This window comes from Chrysemys picta, chromosome 4, assembly GCF_011386835.1.
Source record: "Chrysemys picta bellii isolate R12L10 chromosome 4, ASM1138683v2, whole genome shotgun sequence".
Taxonomy (NCBI): Eukaryota; Metazoa; Chordata; order Testudines; family Emydidae; genus Chrysemys; species Chrysemys picta.
In genome coordinates this window covers 93,771,024-93,788,762 of record NC_088794.1, presented here as the reverse complement: position 1 = coordinate 93,788,762, position 17,739 = coordinate 93,771,024, and the positions used below count along the sequence as shown (strand labels likewise).

General features: G+C 45.5%; 1 protein-coding gene across 5 annotated transcripts in view; it reads left to right on the top strand.

Moving 5' to 3' along the window:
* The window catches only part of MAPKBP1 (mitogen-activated protein kinase binding protein 1), a 135,614-nt gene that overhangs the window by 69,945 nt on the left and 47,930 nt on the right, over positions 1-17,739 (top strand). For all 5 annotated transcript variants that reach the window (XM_042849465.2, XM_042849468.2, XM_042849469.2 and 2 more), the window contains 3 exons: positions 11,950-12,012; positions 12,813-12,870; positions 16,407-16,577. In XM_042849465.2, the coding sequence (XP_042705399.2) occupies positions 11,950-12,012; positions 12,813-12,870; positions 16,407-16,577 (292 nt within the window). The remainder of the gene's footprint in view (positions 1-11,949; positions 12,013-12,812; positions 12,871-16,406; positions 16,578-17,739) is intronic.

Below are 17,739 nucleotides of genomic sequence, written 5' to 3'. Positions count from 1 at the left end.
TCCCCAGTTTAGGTGGGGTGAATGGAATAGAAATTGTTCCCTTTTTCCCTCATCCACTGGGCGATTTGAGCCAGAATAAAGGCACCATGCTATCCCTTCCCTTGGTTTTGGGCCCTTCTTTTCACCTATGCTCCCAAATCTCCACCTTTTCTGAAGGTAACCTTGGCTCAGAGGGCTTGGCTGTATTTTTTTCTGAGTCCCGTGTGTTATCTCTAAAACAACCCCTCCTCCCTCCCAACCGCCCACTTCCCCAGGGATTCCTGTTTTACAGGCTAAACTTCCAGATCCTTAATTTAATCACCAACCCTTTCTTATCTTAATCACCCTGCCTCTGTTTGTAAATAAAATACTGGGGCACATCTCTGCAGAACTTACATTTCACTTACTATGTCTACACCAGGGGTTCTCAACCTTTTTCTTTCTGAAGCCCCTCCCCAACATGCTATAAAAACTCCACGGCCCACCTGTGCCACAACAGCTGTTTTTCTGCATATAAAAGCCAGGGCCAACATTTGGGGGTAGCAAGCAGGGCAATTGCCTGGAGCCCATACCACAGGGGGCCTCGTGAAGCTGAGCTGCTCAGGCTTCACCTTCAGGCCCAGGTGGCGGGGCTCAGGGTGGCTGGGCTTTGTCTTTTTGCCCTGAGCCCCAGTGAGTCTAATGCCAGCCCTGTTTGACGGACTCCCTGGAAACTGCTTGTGGCCCCCCAGGGGTCCTCCGACCCCTGGTTGAGAACTGCTGGTCTGTACTACGCAGCGTTTAGTGACGTGGCTGTGTCGCCACAGCTGTGCCACTAAAAGGCGCGCAGTGTAGCCGCTGTTTGTCGGCTCTCCTGCCAACAAAAATTTCCACCCCCAAGGAGCGGCGTTAGTGTTGTCGGCAGGAGAGAGCTTCTACTGACAAAGCACTGTTCACACTGGCACTTGTCTGCAAAACTTTTGTCTTTGGGAGGGTGTGTTTTTTTTTTTTTAACACCTCTGAAAGACAAACGTTTTGTTGTTTAGTTGCCAGTGTAGACAATGCCTAACACTGTGCTGTAGTCAAGAGCTCCACCTGGGAGCTTGTACACCTCCTGTATGAAACTCGGGGGTGGGAAGGTGTCCTGCTTTCCCCCCTCAAATGGTGCCCCTGCCAGTGTGGGTGAAGAGAGAGAGAGAAACCATGTAGAATCCGCCCCTTCCTCCATTACCCCCGTGCTGGAAACGTCTGAACTCACAGGGACAGGGGATGAGCTATACAGATTCTGCAGAGGCAGGGAGGGTGGAAAGAGGAGAGACAGCCCTTATCTTTGCAGGGATTAGCCTGGCAAGGCCTGTAAATCAGCTCTGCTCTGTCTTCCCCTGGAACTAGTTTTATAGAGTGTGCTTTTTTCTTTGCTTCCAGCTTTCCTTTTACCATAGAGACTGGCTGCTGAGAGAAGCTCTTTGTAGTGGTAGAGCTGGTGCGAGAAGGGTGGTGTACATGTGTGGGCATTGCTGAGGAGGGTCCCTGCAAGGCTGGAGGGGCAGTCATCTGAGGTGCCTAGAGGAGTAGGGAAGGGGGTTCCTGGGGCTGCTTCTAAAAAGAAACAGTGTTTTATGTAAGTTTAAAAAGTCATGTCACCCAATGGGGCACATCTCCTGTATTCGGTCATGCATTGCCTGGTTACGATGTTGGGGAATGATGGGATGGTGGGCTTTCCACCTTCAGTTGGATGTATATTGTGGCCATACATAGTGAAGTTCTGATTGCAACCCTTCTGCCTGGTGGACCCAAGTTGTTTGGGACAAGAATGGCTGATATGGGTGGACTCTCCCTTTCCAAGTAGGAATGGTGGAACTTTCATTATGCTTGGTCATAAGGAATAGTCTGCAGACCAGTTGACTGCTGCAAGAGTGGATGGTGCTACTTTGTGGTCGCACGGCTCTTCTCTGAGCATTCTCAAAGGGAGTTGTGGGGCAATTGTCCCTCTTCCCCAATGGCGTTCTTATGTGGAGTTCCACAGCTTTCCATCTTGGTTTCTCCTCCTGCCAACGTGTCGAAGGCACTGTCAGGAGAGTTAGTGAGGAGAGTTCGAGCTTTGGTGCTGGCAATGTGCTGAAGACTCCCAGCTCTAGATCTCTACCTCAGCTGCCTTAGTCCAGTGTCTGAGGGAGAGAGCTGCCTGAAGCTCAGTCCAGACAAGGCTGAGATGATGCTGGTAGATTGAGAGAAGCAACCAGAAGATATGGCAAAGATGGAGCAGGGCCTGCTCTTTGATGTTCTCTGGCTCTTTGTCCTGCACATTTTGGCATGCCATCCATGCTTTTAAAACAGGGTGGATCTGATTTAAATCAAATTGATTTAAATCACTAGTCAGGAAGACACGATTTAATCATGGATTTCTACATAAAAGTGCATTCTTGTTGATTGTTATAACCTTAATACATATTCTTCACAACTCAGAGATAGATGTAGGTTTCATTTTTAGAAGGTACACACTATATACATTTTTAAACAGTGAGTTATTTTGAAAACTTTTCAGATTAGTTTTACAGCTATATCAGAAAATGAATGATTGTTTGGTTATTTCATTTACCAAAGGTAATTAAAGCAGATATTTATGAAGTCACTGGGAGATGAACTATCTCCAATTCAACAAGTTAATCGTTAATATTTGGAGGATTTTCTTGCCATGCTGTATTAGGAGGAGAACATCACCAGACAGACATTTTAAATTGTTTTATTTAAAACAACAACGTTATTTACTCTGGATTTTTTTTCTTCAACAGCAAACATATAATATTGTAACAAAATAAGCATATGTTCCTCGCTTCTCCAATTTATCTCCAGACTTCTTCTCCTTGTCCAGATCTATTCCACCCCCAACAATCTTCTATTCATTGAACTTTTTAAAACTTTGCACTTTTAGAGAGAGGTAAGGGATTGACTCTATGTACAGAAATTTGCAGAGGGACAATAGAGTTGAGATCTGTTATTTCTCACCTCTATATATTATATTATTTATTTATTTTAAAACATTTTTGTTGTTAACAAGCATGTTACCTCTGGATACACAAATCCACAGTTTGAGAACTGCAAAACTAAGCATTTCTGATGGTATCTCCTAGATTGAGCACTGAGTCCCATTGGGTAGATAGAAAGATTAACCTAAATAATCTATACAGAAGCCCCTGGAATTCCCATAAAATTGGGTCCCTAATCCATGAACTATTGGAACTCATTTACAAAACTTTTCTTAAACATTACATGAATACATTGTCTCATACTATAGAATTTATAATCCCTATTCCATGATGAGATATCTTTGAGCTATAATGTATCTTAATTAAAACTATCTTTTAGAAAGTTTTTTTCCTCAAAAAGCATTTTATCAAAAAAATCCAAATTAAATAAAAAAAAAAAAAAATTTTTTTTATCATTGATTTTTATCCCCCCTGTTTTAAAACAATAAATTCCCACTGGGAGCCTTACTGCCCTAGGTCACACAGTGCTCATGCTTAATAACATGTAATCTCCAATTTATGAGATTAGCAACTTTTAAAAGACAATTAATCCCTTTGTTTTGTGCTGGGCTTCTTACTTAGCTGTCATTTCCTGCTAATCTATTTTGGTCTCTCTGAAGTGTGCAGCATGAATCTAACTGTAGCCCTTCTGTGGCTGCAACCATCCTGGTGGTATTCTCCAGCAAATCTCCCTGGCCGTGATATGATGCAGTGAGCTCCAGGGCTCATGGTGCTCATGCTGTGACACTCATGTCTTAATCTCTCCATAGATCTGCCCTTCCCCTCCAAATCCATTTCATTGACATAGATGAATAGGTATTTCACACGTGATGTGCATGCACATCCTCCCCACTGACACGTCCCATCACAGCTAACCCCTGCACAGCATTGGCCGTGAATTAAAGAAACTTATTGGCAGGGAATGTTGCCACATGGAAAATTATCACCAGCTTTTACTGACACCATCTTAATCGGATCAAGATTCCCCTGACAACTAGCACTGGGTGAAAAGGTTTGGTTCTCATCAAGGCTTGGGGATGTGTTTTGTGAATTAGAAAATTATTCTACTTTGTTGGGGTAGGGGAAGATGGGCATGACTGGAAGAGCAGTGAATGAGCAAGAAGTCATGGAAGTGACCAGTGAGAAGTTGACGGGGCCACTTGTTCTCTTCATTTACTCTTGCAGGAATGTGCGAGGGCCCAAGGGGGGTAATATTCATAAAGAGGAGCCAGGATGAGCCAGGGTTTGAATGGTTTCCAAAGGGAGCTTGCTTTCTTCTCTGCCACCTCAGTTTACGGCCAAGATTGAAAGGGACTGGGGAGGAACTTGTCCCATGAACTCTGCCTCTAGTCATCTGTCCTGTGAGATAAAGCAAGGCAGAGTTGATTAATAGCTTTGGAAAGAAACTCCGTAATTGTCTTTTAATCTTTTCCTACCCCCTAGGGAGGGTGGGGGTGGGCAGGGAGGGAGGAAGAAAACAGACTTCTTACAAAATCTGCTTTTTATTAGCTTACTGGGGAAGGGGGGGAGAGTTGGGGGAAGGGGCAGCAGAGACTAGAGTGATGGGTCAGGGGAACAGAGATGAGGATAATGAGAGGGAAAGTGAAATGCCGAGGGAGACAGGGATTTGGGAAGAAGAGCAAGAAGCGGGACTGGTATGAGCAGAGGAAGAAGAAAGTGTGTGTGTGTGTGGGGGGGGGAGTGCTGGTGACTTAGTGAGTCAGATGCTGTGTGTAAATGTGATATTGACGTCTGATTCCTTTCCATTCCACTCCTAAATTTAGCCTAGGGAACCTGCCTCCTTGTTTTTTCCCTTTGCCAGAAGTGCTTGCTTCTTCTCTGTAGGTTTCCTGCTAACCCTCCTTGCACTGATCCCCAGCACACATGGCGTGTGCACAGTGCTAAGGGGCCTGTCTGCCACATGCTGCCGGAAAACTCTCCAAAGTGTCTCCCACTTACACACCCGCTACTCCAAAGTGGCTCCCTGCCATCCCTGCTGGAGAAAGTTCAACTTCTCTGCAAGAGCCTTGGAGGAGGGTCTGATGGTAACCAGGGGCGGCTCCAGGCACCAGCGCAGCAAGCGCATACCTGGGGTGGCAAGCCGCGGGGGGCGGCCTGCCGGTCGCTGTGGGGGCGGCAGTCAGGAGGCCTTTGGCGGCATGCCTGCGGGAGGTCCGTCGGTCCCGTGGTTTCGGCAGCAATTCGGCGGCGGGTATGCCGAAGCCGCGGGACCGGCATTTCACCCGCAGAAACGCCGCTGAATCCACGTGACTGTGGGCCGCCTGTAGGCATGCCGCTGAAGGCCACCTGACTGCCGTGGTTGGGGCGGCAAAAAACATAGAGCTGCCCCTGATGGTAACACAGATGTATTGCCTCCCCCTTGCATCAAGAACCAATTACTACTCTGCACGTGGGCTCCTTTGGAATAAAACAAGGCACCTACATAACGCCTTTTGTCTGACGATCTCCAAGTGCTTCACAAAGAAACACTAGATCCATCAGAGATTCCAAAGCCAACTTCTGATTTCTTTTTTTTTTAAAGCCACAGTTCATGATTACATGTTGCCACTAGGATGGTGTAATGCAGGGTTGAGGGTATGGCACAGTACCCATAGAAATAAAATCTTTACAAGAGCATGTTGTTGCCAATAGCTTCAGTATACAAAGGACCTAGATACTAGATTGGCTAGGACATCACTTAGGCAGCAATAATCCTGTCACTCAGCAGTGAATAGTTTCATAAATGTCTTTGACAGCAAAACAGGGTTCTGACTGGGAGGAAAATATGACGTAGTTAATCTGTGTGAGCTCTGCCCACAATCCCAGAGTGGCTGGATACTTCTGCTAAAATGATCAGCAGTGAACTAGTTAATAATGTTGACCTTTTAAACTCTCATCAGACACCGGAGTAAGTACTCTATTGCATGGAAACAGTGCAAGCCTCTTTCAGAACTATTGTTTGTTTTGTCTGTATTTGTACGCTCTCATTGGGACACACCTAGAAAGATTTCTTCAGAAATATATTGGTTGAGAGTTTTTTTTTTTTTTTTTTTTTTTTTAAATTTCAAGGCTTAATTTCTTTAGAAACTGATGAGGGCACTAGAAAAAGTGGTGGTTTGATGTACTTGGCCCAACTGAATTGGGCTCCAAGTGTGAAAATATCAGCACTATTTTTTCCACCCTCTGGTAACAAAACACTGAACAAACAGAATCTTACAAAAACTAAACATGCAGAAGGTTAGATGGATGCTTTTCTGTATTTAATAATAAAAACAATGTTCATATAAAGCTTGTTGTGAACTGTTGATAGAGTAAAATTCACTAGGGCAAACTTGAATGATATATCTCCGGATTCATGATGCCCATGTAGTCTTGTATGGGTTAGAAACAAGATAGTGCACTAGGTGGACCAGTGATTTGTCCCAGTATAGCAATTTCTATTTTCCTATATTGACTTGAGCAATATATTTTACTAATACATTGCACAATCCCACAGTACTTTCTAGGCTCTCCCACAAACCCTGCTTTGGGAAGCTGTTTCAGACACTGTTGAACATGGACCTCAGCAAAACTGTAATGCACTGCACTCCAAGGGTTGGCAGGACTGCAGCGTGGACGCAGACTGAACTGGGTGGCAGAAACTAGGATGGTAAATGGGGCCACAGTGAACAGTTAAACTTTGCTAGCACAATTTATTCTTTTAACTGTAACTTTTACCCTTTGAAATGATGCAGCAATCTAGCACAGAGAGGGCTAGAGAAGTTCCCAAGGCCACAGAGAGATTCAGAATGAGAGCCAGATTAGAATTCAGGAGTTCCTGGCTCCCGGTCTTGTGTTTGTAGCATGCATCATATAATTAACGTTAGTTTATTTGCATACTGCAATCCTATTGGTTAAAACAACCTAAAAGTTGGGTGGAGTCTTTATAAAACTAGAACAGTGTGACAAGACTGCCATGAAATGTAACTTCTGTGAAATTCAGCCCTCTGGCAGTGTAGCAACAGGATATGTCTTGTTCCTTGTTAACTGGCAGTGGTGTTTTTGGGTGGGTGTGGCACGTGTTCATATATTTTCATGGATAACATTTAAGAGTTATTTTTTAAAAATCTGCTCGTGACTGGTTGTCAGGTGTTACACCCTTGTGTAAAGGTCAGGAACTATTTGGCTGACTCCCCCTGGCAGGCTGGCATGGTGGTGGGACTCATTAGCCTCAGCACAGGAGTTTGAGCCTCTTTGATGAGGGAAAAGAGCTAGAAGGAGTGACAGGAAGTCCTGCAGAGAGAAGCCCTGGGAATAACCAACTCTGGAGGTGTAAGGCCTAAGTTTGTTTGTAAGTAACTGTGGGTTCAGTTGCTTAAGTTAAAAATACCAGCAAAACCCAGGATCCTCCCCATTTGCTGAGCTATTCTAGGAAATGCTTTATTTATGGATTTGCCTGCTTGGTTTGAAGACCATTGCGTCTTCTTGCATGTCTTTAATTTTTAGATGGTTTCTTCGAGAGAGAGCACAAAAGGCTGGTCGACACTGGTAATGTACATCGGCATAGCTGCGTCTCTCAGGGACACACCACTGACAGACATAGCTATGCCGACCTAACCCAGGGTGTAGAAAGTGCTATCTTCTGTCCACCCAGCTACCGCCTCTCAGGGAGGTGGAATACCTGTGCAAATGAGAAAACCCCTCCTGTTGGCATATAGGTAGTGTCTACGCTGAAGCACGACAGCCGCTGTAGTGATTGAAGTGTGGACATACCCAAAGGTCCTGTTTTCATGCAAATGTCCCTAGGCATAAAACACGAACTTAATATTAAAAAACCCGCTGCACAGAAATTATTCTACCTGGATATCGCATCTGCCCTCAATTCTCCATACTGTTTTTTGAAGATTTAATGGACCAAAATTCTCCCGGGTGTAATTCTTCTGAGTTGCACCAGGGACGACTTTGGTCCATTTGGCCTACCTTGCTTCATATAGTGGGATTTCTCTTTGTTTTTTTTCTGATTGCCTGGAAGCTGAGGATTACACAGATTTTCCCATCTGCTAATGTACTATTTCATAGCTCATGATTTGAGGGGCTTAACTTCCCCTGAATTGTTAATGGGTCACAGACCACCTGCCTCTTTACATGAAGCCTGCAGAAATAAAATAGAGTAGATCAGATCTGAAACTGGAGTGACTGGTCATGCTAAATTAATCCTTCTGTGCTTTTTACTCTTAACTAAACCTCTTAAAAACACTTTCACTGCTGGATGACCAGGTTACCTGTACCATTAGAACTGCCCCACTAACATACCGGTAAATGTTGTTGAATGCCTGTATGTTCAGCACAGCAGATGTATTTTACGTGGGCATGGCTAGAACATTCAGCAGGCACAAAGCCTACCTTTCGGGCAAACATTGGGTGGAAACTCGCGCTAGTTCTAATGAAGGAAGGTGATTTTTGTAAACTGGTGAATTGGAGGTTAAAACTTCAGTGCCCTATGGTGGTGTCTGCTATGAGGCAGTGATGTTAACTGAGTGCGACAGCATCAGTCAGCAGTATTGGGCCTGAGGTGTTGGAGTGTCTGCGCCTCTCTATGGTGTCTATTCCGTTTCATAACTCGTATTGCTCCTGGCGGGCAACCCTGTCAGACCAAGTGAGAGGCAACGGCATGGGTCGGACAAGAGTTTGTTACGACATGCCAGTGCCTGGAGAAATGTTGTGGCTGCAGGCTTTTCCAATTGGCACCGAGCTCATGGCAGGAGATTCCTTACCGCTGCTGAGGTAACTGAAAAGAGAACAGATTGGAGGACACCCCTGTAAAGTTCTTCTTGCGTGAGCCCAATGGTGTGACAGTGAGGCTTGATTAGTTCTGTTTAAAAGCTCATATGTGAGAACGTCTGCCTTTTCTATTGGATGAGGCTTTTGGTGGCATTTGTAGAGTGTAGGCTTCATAATGAAACAGCAATATCTCTTCAGCATTTGGTACCGTGCTCCCTACTCCAATTTGTAGGCCTTATCTACCCCAGGGATTTCCCCCAGTGACAGACATGGATGGCTGGTCATGCGCTGGTGCAAACCCCTGTTATAGGCAGGATATAAGCTGTGATTTGCACTAGTGTAGTCAGCTCTGTCTGAAGGCCTTGTCTACACCAGGGATTTTCTGAACCTGAGTCATGTATTGCCCCACATCCTAATGGAACAGCAGTGGAGGGGCAAGCTATAGGGTGTGGCACAGCTAAGTAGCAACGCTGCAAAACTAGTGAAGCTTTGGAGGTGTTCCCTGCATGTTTGTGGGGAGGGGGACTCTTTTCATGCTGTGATGCATCCTCAGATACTGGAGAGGAGCCACGGTCATACCTAGCCACTGTAGAGGATGCCAACTTTTCCCAACCGTTTCCCTCTTCTACAGCTGCCACCGCTTGTGCTTTTGCCAAGAGACAGTAGGAGCGATGTATTTCCATGTCAGAAGTCAATGTCACTCCTCTCTCTAAGACAAAGGATGTCACAAGTCCTGTTTTGTCCATCTCCAGCAAGTCCCTGTAGCCCTTGAACTGGGTCCCCCTCATGTTGCAGCCCTATGTGAGGGGTATTCATATGGGGAAGAGAGAAATGCAGTTATCAGGAGCTGCCCTGCTGAGTCTGAGTTCTTCGAATCAGAATCATAGAAGATTAGAGGTGGAAGAGACCTCAGAAGGTCATCTAGTCCAATCCCCTGCTCAAAGCAGGACCAACCCCAATTAAATCATCCCAGCCAGGGCTTTGTCAAGCCGGGCCTTAAAAACCTCTGAGGATGGAGATTCCACCACCTCCCTAGGTAACCCATTCTAGTGCTTCACCATCCTTCTAGTGAAATAGTTTTTTCCTAATATCCAACCTAGACCTCCCCCACTGCAACTTGAGATCATTACTCCTTGTTATGTCATCTGCCACCACTGAGAACAGCCTAGCTCCATCCTCTTTGGAACCCCCCTTCAGGTAGTTGAAGGCTGCTATCAAATGCCCCCTCACTCTTCTCTTCTGCAGACTAAATAAGCCTAGTTCCCTCAAACTCTCCTTGTAAGACATGTGCCCTAGCCCCCTAATTATTTTGAAGGCATTGATTGTACAGTTCCATGCAAGGAGTGAATTTGCTCACCAGTTGGGAGGGAGGACCATCTTGTCGCTGAGAATTGTCGTCTTTCCTGGGCAGTGGCACGTCTCTCACTTCTGAGACCCTGAGTTTTCACAGGGTTGGTTCCTTTGCCCCTATGTTATGTGATGGGGCCCTGGCAGAGATGCGTTCTCTTCTGCCCTGTGTTGAAAACGATCCATAGGGTTTTCACTGATGGAGGGTGGGGAAGGGGAGAGAATGTATTCTGGATCATACCCAGACTTGTGTGGCAGCAGAGTCATCGCGGCATGCTAAGAGTGAGATTCCTGGCTTTGTCAGTAATTTTGGGGAAATCTCCCTTTTCCTGCTCCTCCAAAATGGTGGACCTTAAGCTTGTGGTGGAGGTGATTATATTGATTACCATGGGGAGAAGTTCACAGCTGTTTGTTTCTAACAGGGTTGGGCAAACTACGGCCTGGGGGCCGCATCCGGTCCTTCAGATGTTTTAATCTGGCCCTCATGGGAGCGGGGTCCGGGGCTTGCCCCGCTCTGCGCATGCTGTGGTTCCGCGTGGCTCCCAGAAGCAGCAGCATGTCCCCCCTCTGGTTCCTATCAGGGAACCATGGCCAATGGGAGCTGCAGAGGTGGCACCTGCGGATGGATCAGCGCGCCAAGCCGCCTGGCTGCACCTCTGCATAGGAGCCGGAGGGAGGGACATGCTGCTGCTTCTGGGAGCTGCTTGAGGTAAGCGCACCCTGGAGCCTGTACCCCTGACCCTCTCCCACACCCCAACCCCCTACCCCAGTCTTGATCCCCCTCCTGCCCTCCGAACCCCTTGATCCCAGCCAGGAGCATCCTCCTGAACCCCCAACCCCTTATCCCCAGCCCCACCCCAGAGTCTGTATCCCCAGTCAGAGCCCTCACACCCAAACCCACTGCCCCACCCCTCCCCTTCCACACGCTGAACTCCTCATTTCTGGCCCCACCCCAGAGTCCACACCCACAGCCGGAGCCCTCACCCCCTCCCGCACCCCAACCCCCAATTTTGTGAGCATTCATGGCCTGCCATACAATTTTGATACCCACATATGGCCCTTGGGCCAAAAAGTTTGCCCACCCCGGTTTCTAGAGTTCCTCCTTTGGCTGATTTCTAGACAGCCCCAGAGGAAGCTATTTATTTTTTCATTGGTCTCCAAAGCGAATGGGCTCTTGCACTGTGCCTCTTGTTTTCTGACTGGCTAACGACCTCTTGGCCCAAATGGAGGCCTTTTCTCTCCTGTCTGTGCTACAGGCAAGAGCCATACCACACAAAAGATAATTCCTGTCTGGGTCCATACTGAGCTAGTCCCAGTCATTGTCCTGACATTCAGGGCCTGGCTGAAGGTGCAGGGGTATGGGAAGGGCAGAATCTGAACCGTTAATGGCAGTGCCTGGCAGGATACGGTTGATGGAAAGCTATACTGAAAGTCACTGGAGAGGAGATGCCCAGCTCTTTTCTCTGAGAGCTACCCCTCTTTCTTGGCTTCCTACCTTCCCACTCGGGTCTCGACATCCTTTTTTGGTGCCCAGAATGTAGGGTCATTCTTACGTCTGGGGAGAGAGGACGGAATCATCGGGCTGTCACACAGACTTTCCTAACTCACCTTTCTTTCTGTCTAGCTTGTGAGTGGTCAGAGATTCAGGGCTCTCAGCCCCTGGAAAGATGATTATTTATGGCACTCCACAGGGGAGTGATGTGTGATTATCCCCCAACCTCCCTTTGCGTTTTCCAGCTAGCTGGGTAGGGGTGGACAGATTTGCCAGGCTGTCGTTAATTCTTCTGCCAAGGACAAGGGGATAAAGCATGTTATGATACCCACAGGCTGTTCTGTCAACTTCTTTTTGTTCTTCTAGGTGTGTCGTCGTGCTCTTCAACCCTAGGAAAAATAAGCAACACCATATTCTAAACAGCTCCAGGTGAGTGAAACTCAGATACACAGACAGCTGGCCTCGTATTACTTGGGAGGTGAATTTGGAGTCCTCTTTCTGGCTCTAGCAAACAATAAGAGTTGCTGGGGATAACGGTGCCCAGAGCTAGTGAGTCCTAAACTCACTGGTGTGGGACTAGTGGCTGTGGGGAGAAGTTGCCTGCTAATTTAACCCTAGCTCCTCCTTAACATGAGTTACTGTGGGGAAAGTTGTAGCAATGATAGCTAGGGAAAAGCTCATAAGTTCTACATTCCCATGTGGAACTGCTGTAAGGAATGACATGGAGGATGTTTTACTTGAACTCCGTGGGACTTGCATTATTCTTTCCCTGAGGTTGTAGCCTTGGTTTAGAGCAGGACTGACTGATACCTGGTCCTCTAGTTGGCAGGCAGGGGCCAGAGGACCATAAGCCCATAGCTGTGAAAACCTTTCTTTGCCTCAGACACACTGCAAGGGGTTTAGGCTACAGGGAATCCACGTGTTCAACCTGTGGGGAAACAAAACCATTGTCAAGTTATTACATCATGTGTTGTGGGCCTCTTTCCAGTCACATCCTCCCACTTCCCCCCCAACCCCATCTCCGCCTTTGGGTGACCAGATAGCAAGTGTGAAAAATCGGGATGGGGCAGGGGGTAGTAGGGTCCTATATAAGACAAATCCCCTAATATTGGGACTGTCTTGATAATATCAGGACATCTGCTCATCCTCTCCATTCTCCAGTCATGACAGACTGAACTGAAACCAGATACCAGGCACCACCTAACAGTGTCCTCCTGTCTGTGTTTTAGGAAGACGATTACAGCTCTTGCTTTCTCCCCTGATGGAAAGTACCTGGTTACTGGAGAGGTAAGTGCTGAAAATTGTTTAAAACAGGTACATGTCTGCAGGCCATCCCACTGCAGACCGGGAAGAAGCGTGGCTGCTGTAGAACGGGAAATGGGCAATGTGTGTGGGGGGAGAAACTTGAGTTTCATTAAATCCTGTATCCTTTTTGACAGGTTTTGGCCCATAGGATATCCAAAGAGAGACCCTAACTGTGCCTCTGCACTGCCCTTAAATGGAGAAATATGGTTTTTGCTCTCCCCCACTGATTCATCTTCGCATCAGCCAGCCTCGTTACTGGTTGTCTCCTTAAGCTCATATTGAAAGAGTTTTCCAAACGTTCTGTCTGCCCAGATCGAGGCAGGTGAATCTCCTGGGACAGACTCCTTTTGCCAATGGCAGCGTGGAGATTAGCTGAAGATATTGGGCGCTGCTCTACCTATTAACATAGGGGAAGGAGCGAGGGACGGGGACTGGAAGTTTCTAGTGGCTGGATTGAGTTTAGGGTTGCATCCCTTAGGATTTCAGGGAGTGAGCCAAGACCGTAACAATATAGCGGAGAGTGAAAAGTGCCTGTGGAATGGAGCTTCCAGAGAAGTGATAAAGGGGCCAGTGCCCGTGGGTTTGGCAGTGCATGCTTCATTACTGGCGACATGCTTTCTCCTTTCAAAGGTGCTTAAAGGGAGAACAAGGCTGGCTGTATTGTGGGGTCTGTGCTGCGTTAGAAGTGCAAGGTGCATACTGTACATGTAATGAATTTGCAGTTGTTAGATGCTAGAAACACACAAAAATGTTTCCCTGTCCCCTTTTGGTCATGCGCAGCTTGCTGTCATGTGTCTCTAATGACTACTTGTCATCCAACTCCAGTATGTTGTAACTTACTGGTGAATGTGTGTGTCACCAGTCTCTCTCTGTGCCCAGTACTTGGAGGATATGAGTAGAAGTTGGCAAAAAAAAAAAAAATTCGGCAGACAGTTTATTTGCTGAAAAATGAAGGGTCGGGTCAAATTCAGCTAATAGTTTCAGACTAAAAAAGAGGGGAAAACTCTGAAAAAGTCAAAACGTTTTGATTCTTTGCTTCAAAATGACATTTCATTTTGAAATGTACCTAATTTAATTAAAATTATACCACAAAAGGGTGAAACGCCCTATTATGAAAAAAGAACAGGAATACTTGTGGCACCTTAGAGACTAACAAATTTATTAGAGCATAAGCTTTCGTGGACTGAAGTGGGCTGTAGTCCACGAAAGCTTATGCTCTAATAAATTTGTTAGTCTCTAAGGTGCCACAAGTACTCCTGTTCTTTTTGCGGATACAGACTAACACGGCTGCTATCTGAAACCTATTACGAAATGTTTCATTTCAGGTTGAATTACATAATTTGACTGGAAATGATTCCTCCCCCCCGCCCCTGAAAATTTTGGAGGGTTTTTGTTGGTTTGGTTTGGTTTGGTTTAGCCATCAAACTGAAAAATCAATTATTTACCCAGCTCTAAGTACAAGTCTGTTGCACCCTCAGCTAGAGCCCTCTGGCCCAAGCTGTAGCAGCTCATACTTTAAACTCTGCATGTCCCTGGTTCAATCCCCAGTGTGTTGACCAAGCTGGTGAAGTTAGCTTGTTAGTTAGGCTGTGACAGGCTTCTCCCTTTATGCATCAGGCACAGAGGAGGACCTGAAAGTGACACTTACCAGTGGGTTATATCTACAGAGCAGAGCTGGCTGAAAATTATCCTTATGGGTTTGTTTTTAGACCAAAATAATTTTTGTTTTGGTTGAAGTTTCATTTTTCAACGAAAAATTTCAAAATGAAAATTGATTTGTTTTGGAAAGTTTTTTTTTATTTTTATTTTGGTGGGGAAAACACCACTTTCACTCCTCCCCTCCCCCACCATTGAGGGGTGGAACGGCAGAATAAAAACTTTAGTGGTTATTTTCCCACTGATACAACACACAACTTTTTGATTTAGAAACTTTTTGCTGAAAAACAATAGAACGGGAAAATTTAGAATGAAATGGCATTTCATTTGAGTTGTTTTGCAGCATATAATTTACCTTTTTTGACCAGCTCTACAGCCATTTCTGTGGGTCCTCTCAAAAGCATTAATTTTGAGTGTTCATCTTGTCATGTAGTGCCCCCTGCTGATGGCAGCACTTCGTCTTTCCTTAGTACTGCTCCTGAAGTTCTGCAGTTAGTATAGACTGGTAATAGTTGACTAAAGAGTGATCAGCTTGTGAAGTCTGAATCTTGCAGGCTGAGTGTACCAGTTCCGCCTAGTGACATTAAATTGGTGCATGGCTGGATTTTCTTCAGTGAGAGCACGGAGGCTGACCCTCATCCCTCCATATGTATTATCTCTGGTCTGAGTATCTCAAATGCTGAGGAGATGGCGGCTTTCCATATAGGAATAAATTGCTTGTCCCATGGGAGTTGATAGACCTCACTGGTGGTAGCATCTATTCAATTATTTAAAGTGTATTCAATTTGTTAAAGTCTCCAGGGGCTGAAGATTTAGAGGTTGGTTTCTTAACTAGTGTAAGTGCTCTGCAGAGTAGCTCTATTGACTTATGTACCATCTTGACTGTAACCTTGAGGACAGAACTCTGTCAGTTGGGGTGAAAGCTGAGCTGAGTAAATTAAAATCTGACCGCTGTGCTTTTCCAGGCCAATCACATTCTAGGTAAAGCTGCAAAGCAAGATAATTAAATGTCTTGCATTCCGTGTTTTTGAGGTTTTGATTTTCCATCAACTATGCCACCCCTTCAGGTGAGCAAGTGACTTGCTTTATCCTGACTGGAAAAGACACCATTTTGCCTTGTTGCCATGGAGATCTTATCTTGCAGGCTACTTTTTGACAGGCTTCAATGTGAAATCTTGTTGAGTAGGGTTTCCCTGTTAATCGTATACTTGGCAAGGATTTCTGCCGGTCTTGTAAAATAAAGGGTACTTTTAAATAACTAAATAAATGATTTTTCAGGGAGACTTAGTGCTGGCAAAAGGTGCTGCATTGACATCCGTAGAGACTGTTTTTATCCACAGAACAAGTGCAGCAAGAAGGGGAGTGCATTTCACCCGAGATACTGCCCTATCTATGTGCCTCAAATATAATATGGAGTGACTACCTTTGGAATGAGAAGATTGCTAATTTCCTGTGATCCTCCCCAAAGAAATTGCCAATGAGTGTGACAGTGTCCGTTTTTGTGTTGTGAACACCTGGCCACTGGGACCTGTACTGAGACCTCTAAAGGTCACCATGTGTTACTGGTTTCCATTACAGAGAATAGAGATGTGTGCAAAATGGTGCTCCACTTTCTTGTTTTTTGGGTTTTTTTATTATTATCCCTTTCAGTTGTCTGCTGAAATCAGCAAATTCATTAAACTTCTGACTTCCACTGTAAAGGGGCATAGAATGCCTACGGGTTGAGCTGTGATCTAGTCCTGGATTGACTTCCAAGTTGTGTGTGCTTGGAAAAATGTGTGGGGATGTTGCATATCTGAATCCATCACAACTAGCCTTATGAGTTATGTTCACTGCTCTCTGTCTCCGAATCACCCCTTCAGAGTGGGCACATGCCAGCTGTTCGGGTATGGGATGTGGCTGAACGGACCCAGGTGGCTGAGCTCCATGAACACAAGTATGGCGTGGCCTGTGTGGCATTCTCCCCCAGCTCCAAGTACATTGTCTCAGTGGGGTACCAGCACGACATGATTGTCAACGTGTGGTCATGGAAGGTAAGTGTGCAAGAAGATCAGCTTAATGGTAGGAAAAGCCATGTTGTGCAAGGCCAAAGATGGTCTGGGGATAAATCTGGTTATAGCTCTTTCATTCTCTGCCCCTTTTGACATTCATACACTCAGACAAGTTAGAGATGGATTGAGATTGGATCATCTAGTCCATCCTCAAGGAGCCAGTGCAAGATTGTTCTCGACAATATGTTACATCTTCCTGGCCAGTTAGAAGGCTATTAGGCTTTGTCATACTCTTTGTGTTTTTTCCAGAGGACTGTTGGAAACTGATTCAAACTAAGATTGTGGCGTGGGGAGTAGGAACTCTCAAAAACCAGGAATCTGTTTTACTTTGGTTGTGGGATCCATGTTACAGATGCTGGAGAACAATTTGCTTTTGTTGTGTTTGAGATGAAAACATCATAAACCGAGGCAAGGAGGGGGGGACTAGATACTCACCTAAAATGTACCGTGAGTGCGGTTGTATGGAGGTGATCAGTTATGACTGTGACAATGGCCATAATAGTACTTGAGGTGCAATGTTATGTTGGAATAAAGGCCGTGCTTTAAAGCACTGTGTGAATTTACAGCATTATATAAATATTTGATGATGACCATGATAAACATGTATCTGCTAGGGGGACCTCCGTGTTAGTAATAGAACTGGACAATCACATTCTCACAAGTTTGAGTCAGCTTCCTGTACCTCTGCAGGTAACCAGTCCTCTCTGGGAGCCATCTTAATTTTTTTTTATATCCATATCTGTTAATCTCATTTTATGCAGCTGTAGGTCAATGTTCCCTTGAAATATTGTTAACCATTCCATCACCTTTCTCATTCTACAGTTCAGATTCTGTCTTTTCATGATCATCTCCTATATCAGACTCCAAAGAGAGACTGCTGAACTTGAATTAATATGCAAATTAGATACAATTAACTTAGGTTTGAACAGAGACTGGGAATGGTTGGGTCATTACATTAATTGAATCTATTTCCCCATGTTAAAATATCCTCACACCTTCTATGGGTCATCTCGATTATCACTTCAAAGGTTTCTTTTTTCTCTCTCCTGCTGATGATAGCTCATCTCGATTGATTGGCCTCTTACAGTTGGTATGGCTACTCCCACCTTTTCATGTTCTCTGTATCTATAAATATCTTCCTGTG